Source organism: Cornus florida, unplaced genomic scaffold, assembly GCF_030987335.1.
Source record: "Cornus florida cultivar Cherokee Brave unplaced genomic scaffold, ASM3098733v1 CherokeeBrave_3.0.0_Hap2_Chr11, whole genome shotgun sequence".
In the NCBI taxonomy this organism is placed as follows: domain Eukaryota; kingdom Viridiplantae; phylum Streptophyta; class Magnoliopsida; order Cornales; family Cornaceae; genus Cornus; species Cornus florida.
The window spans coordinates 112,962,823-112,981,988 of NW_026775581.1; the positions used below are offsets into that span (position 1 = coordinate 112,962,823).

The 19,166-nt window shown below is 36.8% G+C and overlaps 1 protein-coding gene across 1 annotated transcript; it reads left to right on the top strand.

Moving 5' to 3' along the window:
• Positions 1-5,255: 5,255 nt before the first annotated feature.
• On the top strand, positions 5,256-9,404 carry LOC132282905 (receptor-like protein 7). The gene is made up of 2 exons (XM_059784728.1): positions 5,256-8,447; positions 8,822-9,404. The coding sequence occupies exon 1, from the start codon at positions 5,345-5,347 to the stop codon at positions 8,429-8,431; it is 3,087 nt and encodes a 1,028-aa protein (XP_059640711.1). The 5' UTR covers positions 5,256-5,344; the 3' UTR covers positions 8,432-8,447; positions 8,822-9,404.
• Positions 9,405-19,166: the final 9,762 nt, after the last annotated feature.

The window sequence follows — 19,166 nt, forward strand, 5'->3', positions numbered from 1 at the left end:
ACTTCGGACCTCAAGAGTCCGGCACATTACAATTCCTCTCTGGCTCATAGCCGAGGAACATATCACTTCGGACCTCAAGAGTCTGACACAATAAAGTTCCTCTCGGGCTCATAGTCGAGGAACACATCACTTCGAACCTCAAGAGTTTGGCACAATAAAGTTCCTCTCGAGCTCATAGTCGAGGAACACATCACTTCGAACCTCAAGAGTGCGGCGTAATACAGTTCCTCTCAGGCTCATAGCCGAGGAACATATCACTTCGGACCTCAAGAGTGCGACACAATAAAGTTCCTCTCGGGCTCATAGTCGAGGAACACATTACTTCGGACCTCAAGAGTCCGTTGCAATACAGTTCCTCTTAAGCTCATAGTCGAGGAATACATCACTTCAGACCTCAAGAGTCGGGCACAATAAAGTTCCTCTCGGGCTCATAGTCGAGGAACACATCGCTTCGGACCTCAAGAGTCCGGTGCAATATAGTTCCTCTCAGGCTCATTGCCGAGGAACACAGCGCTTCGGACCTCAAGAGTCTGGTGCAATACAATTTCCCTCAGGTTCATAGCCAAAGAATATACCACCTAGAACGATTTAAGTTCGAGGCTACATCAATAAGGTGTAAGTCCAACTAGGGGCAAAAGTTCTCTATGGCAATACACCCACAGATCCTTTTTAATGGACAAATGGTATATAACCCATGGAAGGTTTTGTCCCACATCAAAATAATACAAGGAAAACAAGTATTGATATATTTATACCATACGAATCAATGGCAGAAGGGTTCCCTTGATGGTTAAAATATTAGACGGAGAAACCATCCTCAGATATTCATTAAACGGTCAAAGGGATTCCCTTCTTATATTTTCCCTATTTTTGCTTCGGACCACAAGAGGTACGAAGCCCTCAGGCAATGAGTCTTCTTCCTTAAGGATAGAAGCACATTATTACAGTGTAATAGTGTAAAAATCAAAAGCATTCACAAGCATGAAAAATACTTCAGAATAAATGTAGTCACTACATTTCAGGAGCAAAAATATATTGTTTGTACATTCATCCCTTCAAAAAAAAAAAAAAAAAAAGAGTTACACGACTCTACATCCTTTTTGGATCAAAAGGAGCAGAGTCAAAGGCATTCACTACATTCAAACTTGTGGATAAAGGAGCTGGCAGGTTAGAAGATGGATGATCTGGCAAGCTTGAAGCTAGATGGTCCTCCTGATGAGACTTCACCATAGCAACAAACAATATTTCAGCTTCTTGGGCCTGAGGACCTTTAGCGTAAGGGAATGACACATTCATGTCAGTATCAAATGCCTCTGGGTCCTTCGCCTTATCACCTGAACCCTGGTTGAAACCGAATCTGAATGCTTTGGCACTAGAGAGGCACGCCAGAGTTGAGTAGCGTCCTAGCATTTGCTTCCCAGCAGTGATGCATGTGCTAATCGCATCATTCAATTGTTTGACTTCAGCTTCCAAAGTCTCCACCTTAGCCTCAGAAGCTGCCAGGCGATTCATATAGACATCTCTTGCGTTGGATGTGATCTTCTCATTCATAGCAAAATACGAAGCCTTCTTCTCAGCATTACCCAGGTCTTTTTCCAATTTCTTAATGGAAAGAGACTGACCTTCAACGGTGGCACACAGTACCATAGTTTGGTATAGACTGTACACAGTTAACAATAATAATATCAGTAAATCTGCGGTGAAAAGAAATCTGAAGGATTAAACAAGTGAAGGGAAAAGAATAAACCTTCACTGCATCAACTGGGGCGGATGGTATTAGCTGATCTAACCCCAGCTTCCTGGTGATTTCTTAATCCTTGGGTAGCCACATCCCTCGAGCAACAAGGCAGCAGAGGGATCAGAGACTATTGATCCCTAGAATAAAGGATTGACTTGTCAGCCCTTGAGAAGACAGTCCTCCAAGGTTCTCCAGATTCGACTTGGACGTAAGCCCGAACCTCCTCCTCTGGGTCAGTTTCCCCAACTTTCTTTCCCCTGCCCTTGGGGACATTCTTGCCTTTGCTGGTGGAGGAAGGGTTTGACTTTGCCTTCTTCAGTGAAGGCTCATCAATTTCCTGCTCGTGTTTAGTAGATCTGATGACTGCCAAAGGCAGCGCTTCAGTAGCTCTCTTCTTTAGAGCCACAGCCCTCTGTTTCTCTTCCTCAGTCATGGGGAAGCTGTCGAAAAAAGGAAGTGTCAAATCTATCAGGTCTGCAGTTGTGGCACTAGAGGCAATTCCTTTGAGGTTAGTGGAAGAAAGTAAATACTCAATCGAAGGAGGGTCGCTCCAAACTTGTGTTTCGAGAAAAACAAGTCTTTTCTTAGTTATGGAGGAGGGGAATGTTGCTGAAAGAAGACCATGAAATTCATAAGTATGACGAAATAATAAAACTTGACATGGGAAACAACCAAAGTACTTTTCATGGAATGAGAGAAGATACTATATACCTAGCTTCCCAAATTTGCGAGGGATGGGAAGGGTATTCGATTTATTCATAGACCAGTTCCCCTTCACAATTATCATCCTCTCTTTCCACTTCTTCTCAAAGGAAGGGAGGTCCGTACATATCCTCTGCTGAAGAGGGGAAATGAAGTAAAAATGGCCAGGCTCAGTCCCATGCCCAGTGATGGTGTAGGTAATGAGTAAGTCAGCAAGAGTCAAGTCAAGACTCTCCAACCTTCAGCGAACTAGAAGTGCCGAGACTATTCGAAGAAAGTTGGGGTTTACTTGGAGAGGGGTAAGTCCTAACTTATTAAAGACCAAATGATAGAAGGGGTGAAGAGGGAACCAAAGAGCGTTAAGGTGCCCAACTGATAAAAGTAATTCATTGTCCCCTACACCTTTGCCAGAACTGAAATCAGCCTCTTCTGGGTATTCGACAATGTCTACCCCATCAGGAATCTCAAATTCCTCTATTACAGACTCAATAGAGAACTTGATACGCCGAATAGACAAAATCAACTTTCTCTCATCTTTAGTAAACACACAATCTGACCCGGAAGTGGATACTTCAGCCGGTGAAGGGGAGACATCCATTTGAACAGCTAGATTGTTTGCAAATTTAACGAGGTCAGAAACCCTAGGAGGAGAAATCCTAATAAGATTGGGGGAAGAAGAAGGTGTAGAATCCAAATCTATAAGGTCTATACGGTCGTGAGTGGATGAAAAGCTCATGATGTGAAAGAAATTAGGCAAATGAATGAGGAACTAACCTGAGATCACGTTAAAGCAATAAGCACAGTAAACGTTGCAGAGTTAGAAACAAGCTATGAAGAGGCCTTTTAGTCAGAATGGAAATGGACACACCTTGAACCGCCTTTTGTAGAATTGGCAATCGTGCAACTTCAATTTCCCTTTTAATTAGGAGCCGTAGTCCAATTAAAGAGGGAATTGGGGGCAAAGTGTGCAGGGATAAAATTCCCCCTCCAATAAGAATCGTCCACATCATCACACTACAAATTTATATAATATACAGCAAGAGCCCAATCCGGAACAAGCCCAGGCAAAATCTTTCTTCCATCTAGATCGCTGACTTAGACCATTCGGCCCATTTATCAAGCCCAGATGCTTACAATCTCGTTTAGGCCCAATGAAGACATCAACAGCCCGGGGGCGTTAGGGTTGAACTTTAAGCCCATTTACCGAATCGTCTGGATCAGCCAACATTCAGCCCAACGTCAATTAAAGGCAGATCAGTCCTGCTAGACAAAGGATTCAGCAATGAAAGCAGGTTCTGTGCAAGGAAAGTTTTACATGAAAAGAATTGTAAAAAGGAAAGGATTATAATTGTAAAGAATGTCATGTATGGAATGGATTGGAGGACAAGCCAGGCGAGTCCTATTATAATTCCACCACCTTATTTCTTATAAATAGAGACCTAGACCTCCAATAAAATTATCGATGCATTATACGTTTTTTCTGAGTATTATAATTACTTGTTTTTGAGTGAGTTGTATTTTTCTTTTTATTTGTTTTAATAGAGAGAAATTTTGCACCTACACTTGACTCCCGAGATATGATCCTGTTTTCTTGTTTTCTATTCTCTATGTGGATTCACATGGTCATAAGAGGTGTGTCTTAGACACTTCATACTGAGCGCTTAGCTTACCTCATCATTTTAACATTTATCAAGTTACGGGAAGGACGTGGCGGACGACGTTCCTCCATAGTTTTTGATGGGTTAGTGGACTGTTTGACATATTTTGTAGCTATGATCTCATTTATTATTATTATTATTATTATTATTATTATTTATAAACCCTGGGATGACACATATATTATGTATTGATATAGGAAAGGATGGTAACGTTTTTAGTTGACCTCGGGTTTGGGTAAGGACCCGGTTAGCGATTCGGACCCTCGGGTTCGGGTCATTACACAAAACCCCCAAATGGGTCCAAAAATTTGAAATCCCTAGAGTGCACCAAATGAGAAATTGCTTATATCAACGTATAGATCTTGTCATACTCTCCGATTTGCCGCAAACAGTACCCAAAAATTCTAAGTGGTTAGAGATTAATTGAAGTTTGAAGTTTGATTGAGAAAAGAAAAGAAAAATGCAAGGAAATAGGTGTGAGGGAGAGCTAGCCGGGAAGAAAGAAAAATGAGACCAAAAATGTAGTCTCATTGCCTTAAGTGCACTAATGGTGGGTCCCCTTACATTTTTGACTTTTCTAAATTTCTTTTCCACCACACATATATACATATGTAAATAAATTACAAGCATTACAAGACCGAACACTTGTCATCCCAACTTGTCAGCTCAAGACCTTCCCCCATCCGAATCCACAGAGAACGAGAACTCTCTTTAACACTATTCTACTACTGGATTAACAATGCCGGGATAAAAATGTCATCCCAAATCTTAGAATCACAATTTTGGAACTTATCACCATTGGGACATGATTTCCTCTTGTTCTTATTGCAATAGTCTTTTGCGGGACTCCCACCACATTTTAGAAGTTTTTGCATGAGAGTAACGTTTGTGGAGGCACCAACACCCTATTTCTCAACTGTTCCCTCCAGTACACGCAAGAGTCTCTCTAACTCTTATCCCATCATCTTGTGATGGAACTGATAACCATTCATATCATCCTTTCAACCTCCTACTTGATAGAGATGACTTGGAAGTCGGATTTAGACCAGACATGGATGACTTGTGAGAGATTTGGAGCGACATGGAAGACTCCAATCGAGGCTGGTCTAGTTAATTTGATGCATCTATACACGTACACTAACTGAGCTAGGTTGAGGCTACAATAGTGTCTATAAAAAGCTCATTGCTCCCATTTTCATGATCATCCAAACTACTACTCATTAAGCATCAATTTGGTTTAGATATTATGGGCTCATCTTTGCATATCTTCATGCACTTGTTCTTTTTACTCTCCTTTCGTCATGTTTTTGCAGCAACCAACTCTTCTTCTGCTACACAGCCACTATGCCACAGTGATGAGAGCTTTGCGTTGTTACAGTTCAAGCATAGCCTTGTCATAAACAAGTTTGCTTCTAATTATCCTTCTGCTTATCAGAAGGTTAAATCATGGACGATCGGAGGAGAAAGTGGTGATTGCTGCAGCTCATGGGATGGTGTCGAGTGTGACAAGGAAACTGGTCATGTGATTGGCCTTGACCTCAGTAGCAGTTTTCTCTTTGGTTCTATCAACTCCAATAGCACCCTCTTTAACCTTGTTCACCTCCAGAGGCTTAACCTTGCCGACAACCACTTCAATTATTCTCAAGTTCCATCTGCAATTGGCCACCTTCTGAGGCTAACAAGTCTCAATCTTTCTCAAGCTTTTTTTTATGGTCAAATCCCTTCAGAAATCTCACAGTTGTCCAAGTTGACCTCTCTCTGTTTGAGTTACAATCGCTACTTTCCCGACCCAAACCATTATCAGAAACTCTTGCAAATTGAAAAACCGATCCTGATAAACCTAGTTCAGAATTTAACCAAACTTGAAGTACTTGATCTCAATTATGTGACCATGCCTTATGTGTTACCTGATAAATTGGCAAATATGTCTACCCTGAAAGCTCTTGGTCTTAGAGATTGTGAGTTACAAGGTGAATTCCCAAGAGGCATTTTCCTGCTACCGAACCTGCGTGTTCTTCAAGCGCACTATAATCAACAGCTCAGCGGGCATATTCCTGAATTCGACACGAGGAGTCCACTTAAGACACTGATACTCGATCTCTCAAGTTTCTCCGGAGAGCTGCCGAATTCAATCGGCAACCTCGATTCCTTGAATGTTTTGTCTATTTCAGGATGCAACTTCTCAGGGTCAATACCATCTTCGTTTGGTAATCTTACACAGCTTCTTTATGTAAACCTTTTTAACAACAGTTTCATGAACCAGGTTCCCTCTTCCTTCGGTAATCTTACGCAGCTCGCCTATCTTGACCTCTCTAACAACCATTTTACTGGCCAAATACCTTCTTCATTCACAAACCTAGGACAAATCACCAAGTTATCATTTTTTAACAATAATTTCAGTGGTGACAACCTATCATTGCTTGGCAAGCTAACCAAACTCCAGAGTTTGAATCTTGGAGGGAACAACTTAAATTGTGAGATCCCATCTTCTTTTGCAAACCTGACCCAACTTCATATCCTGGGTTTCTCTTCTAATCAATTACCTGGTCGAATTCCATCTTGGCTCACGAACATGACCCAATTAACAGCGCTAGGCCTTTCAGAGAATTTGTTGCAGGGTCCAATTCCTGAGTCAATATCTCAACTTGTGAATATGGAAGTGCTGGATCTTGCCTCAAACAACCTGAGTGGAACAATGAAGGTGTTTCTTACGCTGACGAAACTTTATTGGCTTCAGCTATCGCACAACCGACTAACATTGGACAGCAGTACTAGCTTCGTCAATGCTACTACACTTCCAAAGTTCAAACACTTGGAATTGGCCTCATGCGGCTTAACTGAGTTCCCGGAGTTCTTAAGAGACCAACATGAGTTGCGGTGGCTATCCCTCTCGAACAACAAAATTGAAGGGCTTGTGCCTAAATGGATATGGAACATGAGCAAAGAAACTCTCTTCGCCATGGGCCTTTCTCATAACTTTTTAACTGGCTTTGACCAACCTCCACTACTGCTTCCATGGAGCAGTCTACGCTTGCTAGATCTTGCTTCTAACAAGCTGCAAGGATCACTCCCAATCCCACCGTTGTCCACCTATGCGTATAGTGTCTCAAACAACCAACTGACAGGAGAGATTCCGCCGTGGTTGTGCAATGTGAGTTCTCTTTATGCCCTTGATTTGTCTTACAACCACCTAAGTGGCAGTATTCCTCAATGCGTGGGTAGCTTTTCTGATTCTCTGTCATTATTGAATCTTCAAAGCAACAACTTATCTGGCCCAATTCCTCAAATATACAAGAATGGAAGCAAATTAATGATGATCGATCTGAGCCGAAACCAATTACTGGGTCCGGTTCCAAGATCAATGGTCAATTGCTCACTTCTAGAGATTCTTAACCTTGGGGACAATCAGATCAATGATACTTTTCCCTTTTGGCTAGGAAATCTTTCTGAGTTGAAGGTTCTCATTCTTCGATTCAATAGATTTCATGGTGCAATACAGAACCCTGAATCCAGTTTTGCTTTCCCCAAGTTAAAGGTAATTGATCTTAATCACAATAGGTTTACTGGTAAGTTGCCTTCAGATTACTTCCAAACCTGGAGAGCCATGAGATATGTTGATATCAATCAGTCAACATACATGGGAACAAGCACCGTGTTGATGGTACCGGATTATACTTGGAATGATGATTACTATTACTCCATGACACTAATGAACAAAGGTGTGCAATTAGTGTATGAGCATATCCTAGGTATATTTACCGCCATTGATCTCTCAAGTAACAAATTGGAAGGAGACATTTCAGAATCTATTGGGATTCTCAGGGGGCTTCGCACGGTCAATTTTTCCAACAACAATCTTATTGGTCACATCCCATCTTCCTTTGTGAATTTAACAGTGCTTGAGTCACTGGATCTTTCTCAAAATAATCTCTCTGGAGAGATACCTCAGCAACTAACTCAACTCACTTTTCTTGAATTCTTCAATGTCTCTCATAACCATCTCACTGGGCATATACCAAGAGGGAATCAATTTGATACCTTCGAAAAGAGTTCATTCGATGAAAATGAAGGGTTGTGTGGAGACCCTTTGTCGAAGAAATGTGGCAATTCAGAGGCAACACCACCACCTCCAAACATTGAAGAAGATGAAGATTCAAAGTTCCCAAGCAAATTTGATTGGCTTATTATATGCATGGGATACGGAAGTGGATTAATAGTTGGGTTTGTTATTGGGCAGACTGTGACCACAAGGAAACATGAATGGTTTGTGACAACTTTTGGAAGGAGGCAACAAAAACAGAGTAGGCAGAAAAGGAAGGGTCGAAGAAACTGAAATGCCTCTCCGTAAGGTAAACTTCTACGTCTCAGTTAATTCTTCTCACAAGTTCTACTTTTCTTGATAATCACATCAAACCATAAATGCATATACTTCTCTTGATCATCTTCAATCTACTTTGAAGGTATTTGCTTTCAAGACAGTTAGCAATTAAGCACAAATTTGAATCTCTCTAGAATAGGGACTAACAATTCTATTCACTTTGAATACACTCTGACACAGACACACACACACACACATATAAAGCTATCATTTCTCAGTATGGTCCCTGCATATTACCATTGTTGGCATAAAAAATGGGCATGTTACATTAATAATTAGGAAATTATTGAGTAGATATTGTAACTTTTTGTGGTCAATTTATCACATTTGTGGTTTTGGAAGCAGGAGAGCATTACATATTGAAGTTACTGAGCAGGAGAGGCCCAACGATCAGATCAGTCCTTGGCTACTCCATTTGTTTCTTTTTGTCTCTAGCTTTATGTAATTTTCATTTTTTATCTTTTATCTTTGTTGTACTTTAATTCCTTATACAGCTTTATTTAATGAAAGATAAAAATTAATTATGAAAAGTAGATAGTTTCACTAATACCCATAGTTGTAAAATAGTTAGTGTTAGTGTAATGATAATGACAGAGGGAAAGGAAAAATAGAAATAAAGGAAAAACCCGTGGAAGGAGGTGAAGAGAGAATGAGAGGGAAAACTAAAAAAAAAAGGTGCAAGGATAATTAATCTTTTGCACTCATTATTAATTTTTTTTTTATTAGTTAGGGGATAATAATAGAAGAAAATAAAAATTTTAAGAGATAATAAACTCACAAGAGCAAAGAAATAATAATTTTTTAGAACTATCTATTTGTCTGAGGCCTTAGGCACTGCCTAAATTTCCTATGGCTTTGTTTGGTTGGATGGAAATAGTAAGAAAATAAAATAAAAAATGAAAAAAAAGTGAAGTGAATAAAAAGAAAATTAATTTTCTAATATGTATTTATTTAGAATAAAAATTTATTCAAGAAAATTGTTGGAAAATATCATATTATAGTTAAGATACTTAAATTGTTCTTATTTTATAAAAATAGTGAAATAATAAAGAATTAATTTGTAGTAATGTATATAAAAAAAAAAAATTATGGAATTTTTTATTAATTTAAATCTTGCAAACTACTATTTATTCAATTCAAATGAAAAACAACTAGAAATGGAATTCAAGTGAATTAAAATCCTATCAATAATAAAGTTGTAATTGGACTTTAAATCTTTGAAACTCAGTAAAAAAAAAGTATTATTGTTCTTAAAAAATTGATGAAATTATTAGGTAAAATAATACTACGTATCAAAGAAGTTGTTGGGTAATACAAAATAAAAAGGTGTTAAAATAAAATATTTACCAATCCTAATTTTTCAGAAATTTTCATTTTTTATGTGACCAAACTTTTTAAAAAAAATTAATTTTTTTATCGCTTTTCTTTTTCTGTTGTTGAAACGTATGACTTCAGCCAGTAGTATATAGAATCACTGTTTAAAATCCTCGACTGAGCAATCATGGCCCACCAAAAATCTTGAAAACTTTAGAACACTAGATAAAATAACCACAACCATTCTTGAATTAGTAATATATCACACTTTTTGTCAACATTAAAATCGCAACTAAATTGTGATTTGGACCTCAAAAAAGCTATTTTTAAATGTTACGTAAGGCAATTGTTTATGGTTGCTGCAACGTTACTAATACGGAGGAAACAACAATCACACTCTCAGATATAGGTTTCAAGTTAAATATTTGTAAATAAACTTATAAACATGGATCAGTTTTAATCGAAGTGGTTTTTGTTACAAGGTGTAACGACCCTAAATGATGTCAAAAATATATATATATATATATATTCGGCGTGACCTTTACTAAAAATCGTCCTACAACAACCTGTTTAAATGCATTTTTAATCTGTCACAACACAATAAACATATAATACATTTCATGGTGGTACAACCACATACTATATCATCCAGATATTATAATTACAGTCCCAAATTACAATATTAATATCAAATGTCCATATTTTACAATATTTAGATAACTTATACTTATAGCCCATTGGTATACTTATAATAAGAGTCCATAAGTCGTCATACAAAATACATTATGCTTAGTTTTACAAAAATAGTGAGACCCAAGTACAAAAATAACAAAATAAGCTCCTAATTCATACTAAGTCTGTGGTAGAATGTCATCCGCTACTTCTTTCCCGTTTCCTGAAAAAAAAAAATGTTAAATAAAAGGGACGAGCAAAATTGCTCAGTAGGTGGTGCCTAAGACACACCTCTTATGTCCCCGTGAATCCAAATAAAGAATAGAACAATAGGAATCGGGGTCATACTATGTCGGGAAAGTACAACATTAACAATATTATCAGGTAGGGAAAATAACACATAGAACATACTTTTTACACATAACATAAATTTAACACATATTCACATACTCAAATTTCAAGGTTTAGTCACCTTAAAACAAAATTAACTCAATCTAGCATAATAAGTAACAAATTATAATAATTATACTCACTAAGGCACAAGAATATATGGATTATAGACCCCTACCTCACTTTTAAGCAAAATCCATAATTTTTACCTCAAACCCTCAAAATGGGTCAAGATTTTCGGACTCCCTAGGTTTCTCAAAATTGAAATTGTTGGTACACACATGTAGAGCTCGCCATGCTCTCCGTTTTGCCACAAACGGCACTTAAAAACACTAAGAAATGAGAGAGAAATCAAGCCTTGAATTTGGAAAATAAAAAAATAATAATAAAAAAAAGAAAAAAGAAAAAAGAAAAAGAGAATGCTGAGAGGAAGAGAGACTGGCAATAGCAAAGGGTGAATGAGATTACAGAGAACAAAACAAAAAAAAATAAGGTGGTCTTATGACCACTTTAAAGAATAACTGTGAGTCCCTCTACTAATATATATATATATATATATATATATATATATATAACTTAAACATTACACAAGGAATTGGACTTGCAATTTCAAAGGTGGTCCACTCTGAAAATGGCACAACATCATTAGTATTCTAGATTCGTTTGGAGTTCAAAATCTCAAAAAAAAAAATAATAATAATAAAAAAAAAACAAATAAATAAATAAAATAACTAAATCAATTCAATATATATATATATACACACACACACAAACACATTCTACATTATAGTAATACAGTATAATTTATAACCCACGAAATGGCCGGTTTATATCTTTTTTCTGAAGCAGAAGACCAATAACATGTGAACACCAAATTGTTATTTTGGATTTGGAATTAGAGAAAATTTAGTACAAAATTTGTACTAAATTTTTTTCAATTTCAAGTTCATGGTGTTGATTTAGTGCTACTAAATATATTATGAAAGAAATTGGTGACATAGAATTTTATCATAAATAGTCATAGATTATTTGATAGAAGTGTGTGTATATATATATATATATATATATATATATATATATATTTGAAAAAAGGGATGCACTCTCCAACTCCACTTCCACAGGCAGAAATCATTACAAAATTCAAGATAATGTAATTTCGGCCAATTGTAACCTGTCATGTGATTAAACGTGTCAGCTTAATATATATATAGTCAGAAACCATCAAATAATTTATCGGACAACCACCAAGTTGAAAGACAAGCAACGAAAAAGGGGCCACATGATTGTGTCTAAGGGCTTGGATCGATTTCAGCCTAAGTAGCAAATTCATATATATATATATATATATATATATATATATATATTGACAGCATAATAATCTACTAGATCGTAATTATTGGCCCAAGGTTTCATTTTAAAGAAAAAGTCGGGGCCATGTCATTAGGATTTGTGTCATAACATCCGCCTTTATCGCTCACCTGGTTATAAGCAGGCAAAAGCCTAAGATGCGCGGGGTGAAGATATTGGGTGTGCCTGCCTGGATATACCACTTTGTTGGTATATTCATTCAATAAAAATATAATAGATCATGTTGTTATCAACAATTTTTTAAAGTATGTGTGCGGTGTGTCAAATTTTATGAGAAATTATTATATAGTCATTATCAATTTATACTTGATGGACCAATTCAATAAAAGTTAATGTTGAGATTTCTTTGTAATATATTAAAACATTCTTGTAAGATTTTTTTGTAATATATTAAAACATTCTTGTGACGGCTATTTTCTTAATTTAAAAAGTATGATTTTAACTGACTCACTCAAATGTCAATGATTCCAGGTGTTTAATAATTTCTCTAACATTACAAGCCCACCCAATATTAAATCGTATGCATGACGCCATAAAGCAATAGTCTTTTCACCTGTGTGACATGATTTCCTCTTGTTATGATTGCAATAGTCCTTTGTGGGTCTCTCGGCCTTTTTAGAAGATATTTGCATGATACTGACGTACGTTTTGTTGGAGGCACCAACTCTCTTTTTCTCAATTGCTCCATCCAGCACATGCATGCATGAGTCTCTCTAATCCCCTAGCTACTTGATAACCATTCCTATCATCTTTTCAATCCCCTACTTGATAGAGTAGACTTGAAGTCGGATTTGGAGCGACGTGGAAGACTCTGAAAAAAAAAATTACTGGAAAACTGAAGGGATAAAAATGTCATCCCAAATCCAAACGATAGAATATATTTGGTAACTTATCACCTGTGTGACATGATTTCCTCTTGTTCCTGTTGCTAGTCTTTTGCGGGACTCCACCACATTTTAGAAGTTTTTGCATGACAGTAATGTTTGGTGGAGGCACCAACACCCTTTTTCTCAACTGCTCCATCCAGAACATGCGTGGGTCTCCAATCCCATCACTTTGTGATGAAACTGGTAATCATTCGTATTATTTTTTCAATCCCCTACTTGATAGAGAAGACTGAAGTCGGATTTGAAGCGATATGGAAGACCTGTGAGATTTGGAGCGACGTCGAAGACTCCAAGTTGGTCTAGTTAATTAATTTGATGCATCTATACACACTAATTGCGCTAGCTGTGGCCACAGTATTAGATACATATTATGGGCTCATCTTTGCATATCTTCATGCACTTGTTCTTTTTACTCCCCTTTGGTCTCGTTTTCTTTCTGTTTTTTATCACGCCACGAGTCTAGGTCTAGGACTCGGCAAGTCAGGACATGACTTATTTCATACTCCATAGTATATTGATATGGTCAAAACACAACTATATATCATCACAAAGAAAACATATTAGTAAAAAAATACACACAAAAATGAAATGGGAGAGAGAGGGTTGTCAATTTACCATGCTAAATTTTTACTCATTTTTTAATTATGAAATTCAGGATATAAGAGTAATTTCATTTGAATTTTTAATGTTTGGAATGTAGGGGAGGTCATTGCAACAAAATGCACAAATTTGTCGAACCTCATTAGATCCATGTAATTTAACTACGTTGCATATTTAAAAACTGATCAGCAACTTAGGAATGTCTACCGGGCAGGTATAGGACGGGGCATTCCTTTCTCGAACTAGCCCATACTTTATAATATATTTTTTATACCCGTCACGAGTAGGTATGGGATGGGAATACTATCTCGTTTACAAACCAAATGAAAAAGTCCATCCCTACCCTGTGCCCGTTTAACCAGGAAAAAAAAAACCCTTTGTTATCTCTTTGTCATCCCTTTCTCAGATTTCAGAGACGAATTTTTTTTGAACATATATATATATGTATAGATATACAACTATGTTTTGCATATACATATTCTATCAATACATACATAGATGGGGAAATAAATGACAATTACCAGCATTTGAAGCCTTAAGAAAAAATTCATGGTTCATATTGTTCGTGATTGCCAATTTGGTGGCACATTGAGGCTTTAAAAAGAATCCTTTGCATAGTTTGAGACTCTTTATCCACATTTGAGAGAGATAGCTGATAGATGAACGTGATAATTTAATTCCAAAGAATTATGGTTTCGGAATCGATTCCTACTATGTGCAAAAAATTTCTTGGAGTGGGAGGGGTGTTTACTAACTAAAACAATGATAATTTTTAAATTGCCAAAGAGGGAGTACTGATGGAGGAGTGGAGGAGTCGACAGTTGTTACGCGCTGAGAGTGTGTGGAAGGCATAAAGATAAAAGGGTAATTAAATTGCAATCACACACCCCAGGTTTGGATTAAAACTAGTAACTACAACTTAGTTCTTTTTTGGACAATAACATACTAAGTTTGGTAAATTAAAAAGGTAAATGTTTCTTATTGCCCTTTGATATATGAATTGATTTATTTAAATTATAAATTACCATTTTAACTTTCTCAAAGCATTTTAACCTTCTGAAACCTTAATTTAATTGATCAATCTCAAATTTATTATCAATAGTTTAGTAATTTGGATCCATTTGGTTTTACGAACTTGATATGCTTCACTAATTAGGTTTAATGTGTAATTAAGTCCAATGAGTGGAAAATTAATTAGTCCAATTATTGACTGCAAATGTTATTAAACACTCTGCTTCCCTTGAATTGTTTTATTTTATTTTTTTCTTTTTAGTAAAAATAAAATAATTAACTTTTATAAAACACACTCGTGTTTTTTTTATTTATAATTAATCCAAAAGTATTTGTGCTATCATATTTTTAAGCTAATTCCATTTAAATACTTTGAAAAAGTTAAAATGATAAATTCATAATGTAAATAAGTCAAAAGATAATAAGGTACTTTTTTTTTTGATTTGGGGGTGTCATTGTTTAACGAGCGAATTGCAAAAAACCCTCCTTAACTATTAGTGAGTTGCGAAAAATCCCCCTCATGAATAATTTTAGCTAAAATTTCCTCTCATTTATCTCAGAAAGGGTGTTTTTAACTGAAGTCAGTTTCATAATTTTTTGTGATAATTTTTTGTACGAAATCTTCATTTTTCAGTCCCACCAAGAATATTTTAGTCCGGCAAAGCTTCAAACCACACCAACTAGCCTCAAGCGATATCAATTGGATGTTCCCAGCTCATGATTGGGCCTGTTCTCAAACTTTACAATAGCTCTCAAACCCATAAACAAAGAGGATAATCTCACCAGTGGCCCCAATTATTATTATTATTAAGTTTTATTTTTTTCGGAAGCTACCCCAATTATTATTTGCACGTGTATAAATGAACAATATATATATATATATATATATAATGAAATTACGGACTTTTTTTTTCGATAATTGAAATTACAGACTTTTGCAGGAGGAATTGGATATGAAAGAGAGGGACAGTGATTTAGTCTTGAATTGCTAAATATATACATGTATATATTATGCAATGGATGATGATCATTGAGGGAAACCAACTCACTTTACCAGCACACTGAAGATCAGCGGTAATGGAGAATGGAAGATTCCACCCATCAAGGTCGTTGTCGGCCGAGAGTGAATTGGGGAGAGATGATGGAGTGAATGAGAGAGAGATTAAATGGGAATAAATTAGGACAAAAGAGAGATTACATCAAAGAATTTATCAGAAGGCATACCCTCGAAAAACCCGAAACTTCGAGATTGAAGAGGATAAAAGACGGCGCCGGCTATGCTGCGGGCTAGAAGCTGTGGAATCGTTCCAATCGACGAATTTCGTAACATGACCTCTACTGCGCCACCAACTTATGCACAGCACCGCCTTCTAAGACGGTGTTCCAATAGCCGAATTGAGAGTTAGAGGTGGGTCGCCGGTTTTACTAAAGAAAAGCTTGCTAGAAATATCCTCACTGGACTGCTATTGAAGGAGAAAAGTTAGCAAGAAGAGAAAGCTTCAGCGACCAAATTTGATTCCATGAACTTTGGCGTCCAAAGTAGCAGCGGCGTCATAGTCCGGCAAATCCAGAGCTTCAACTGCTAAGTCCAGCAAGCTTCTTCAACCAGTCGCCGGAACTGCGACCTTGTTCAACCCTCCATTGCGACGAGACAACAATGGATTTCCATGAGAGCGACCAGCCTAGCGACCCAGGCCGTTGCCGAGATAAAAACAGTGACCTTATGGTCGCTACTCCGGTAGTAACTCCGGCCACCACAACTGGAGCAGCCCCACCAGCGGGCGGATGTTTTGCAATGTATAAAGGATAATTTGGTCAGAAAAATTATCACACAAATTAGTTGAGCGGAGTTAAGTTAAAATCACCCCTCAGAATAGTTGAGGGTATTTTTTTTTGTTAAAAATATTTATAAAGAAGATTTTTTACAATTGACTAATGCTCAAAGGGAATTTTTTGCTATTCACACTTAGTTTAATTTACCAAACTTGAGAGATTATCAAACTTGAGAGATGTCGTTGCTGAGAGATGTTGTTATCTTTAATCTAAACTTGAGAGTGTGAGTGTATTTTACCCGAGATAAAATTATAAAACCTAACTTAGGAAATTAGGATTGTTTAGAGAATAGTTAAAAGTGTGTGCATTATTGGGATGTGAGTTGCTTTAGAATAGAGAAGTCTATAACCATAGAGCACATATAATATATATTTATATTCGCAGGATTTATTTCAGGAAGACCAAAAGTCTAAAACGTAAAACACTATTAGAAATCATAAGTGTTGTAAGAACACCTAGTCTCTTCTCGTAGATGTGTCTAATTAAAATTCATTCTTGACCTCGTTTTCCTCTTCCTCTTCCCTTCCATCGTGTCAAGTGCTAATTAATCCAAAAACTGGTCTTAACCATTTTTTGTTTCTAATTTGATCGATTATATGTCTTTCAAGAAAATGGGCATCAAAACCAGGGTTCAAATTCATGGCTTATACTTACTGACCGGTGATAGTTTCAGCGTGCACCCAAGGATAAGAAGAGATGATTTGCAGTATATATTATTCTGGATAAATTTAGGGACATCCTAATCCTTCCCTTTAAGTTGGAGAATTTAGTTTCGCATATACAGATAAGATGTGATATGTGTGTGTAATGTGTATTGGCCCTTTCATTTTATTCAGGGGATTGAACCTAGCAAGTGGAGTCTTCCTCCAGGAAGAGGTCCCTTACCTACGCTTGGGGAACCTTGCCGATTCAGAGAGACGGCTATACGCGGGCGTGCCAAAATCAATGGGCTTGGTTCAATTATGCGAGAATGGTCCAACTTAGTCTCTTTTGAAGAAATAGTGGACCAGGGGATTGTAGAAAGAGAACATGAACTTTCTGAAATGAGTTCTAATTGCCTTAGATGAAAGACTTGACAGTGTGTAACGAATTGCAATGAAACATAAACTTAATTTTAAAAAATGAAAAGTTACTGGAAATATATTAACGTGAATTGAAATTATAAGAAACTGGAATGAAATGGAAAATAATATTATAGAAGGAATACAAATAAGATGAAATAACTAATAAAGGAAGTTGAATCAAAATAGAATAATTAAGTTGAGAAAGTTGAATTAAACTAGGAAGTTTAACTAAAATGGAATTTGACTAAATTAACTAATCAAGAGCATGATTGAAAAAGAAATTTGATTATACTAATGATTCTGAACGTGTTGAACCCTTGCCATTACAATTATTTATAGTCTAAACAAACAGCTAACCAAAATATGAATTTAAACCCTACCTCATCTAAAAATAACTATATCACAACTACTAAAATCTATCTTATTCTTATATTTCATAATAATCTTGTTTTATGATCAACTCTGCATAATAATTTGTAATTTCAAGTCCACCTCATCACTACATCACTGCCACGTAACCTGTCAGAAAATGGTGTCAACACGGACCTGACCGACTTTTGTGGAAGCCAATTCTCGGTCTCTTCCAGTCAAGTAAGTATAGACCAAAATTCACGTGCCAAGACCTTTCACTAAATGACATTTCAATTAGGAAAAAGAGTTTTGGGTAGGGAACTAAAAAGAAGACAATTAAGGGTACTATTTGTAATGGATTGGCCTCAACCACTCAATCCGAAAACTTGACTTTGTTGATTAGTGTTACAAATTCACTTGTAAGTTCAAGACTTTCCTATGTGAGATAAGAACACTATGCTAGAACGCTGTAGGGATAAAAAAAACTGTGGGACATGATTTCCTCTTGTCCTTGTTGCGAATTTGCAATAGTCTTACGCGGGACGTTTTAGAAGTTTTTGCATGATTAACACCCTTTTTCTCAACACAAGGCTGTAATCCCATCATGACGGGATTAAAGTGGTAACCATTCGTATCATCTTTTCAATCCCGTACTCGATAGAGAAGACTTGAAATCGATTTGGAGCGACATGGAAGACCTGTGAGATTTGGAGCCAAGTGGAAGACCTGTGAGATTTGGAGCGGCGTGGAAGACTCGAGGTTGGTCTAGTTAATTTGATGCAGCTATTCACTAATTGCATTATAAAAAGGTCATTGCTCCCATTTTCATGATCATCCAAAACTACTACTCATTAAGCATCAACTTGGTTTAGATATTATGGGCTCATCTTTGCATTTCTTCATGCACTTGTTCTTTTTACTCTCCTTTCGTCTTGTTTTTGCAGCAACCAACTCTTCTTCTGCTACACAGCCACTATGCCACAGTGATGAGAGCTCTGCCTTGTTACAGTTCAAGCATAGCCTTTTCATAAACAAGTTTGCCTCTTATTATCCTTTTGCTTATCAGAAGGTTAAATCATGGGCGATCGGAGGAGAAAGTGGTGATTGCTGCAGCTCATGGGATGGTGTCGAGTGTGACTGGGACACCGGTCATGTGATTGCCCTTGACCTCAGTAGCAGTTTTCTTTACGGTTCTATCAA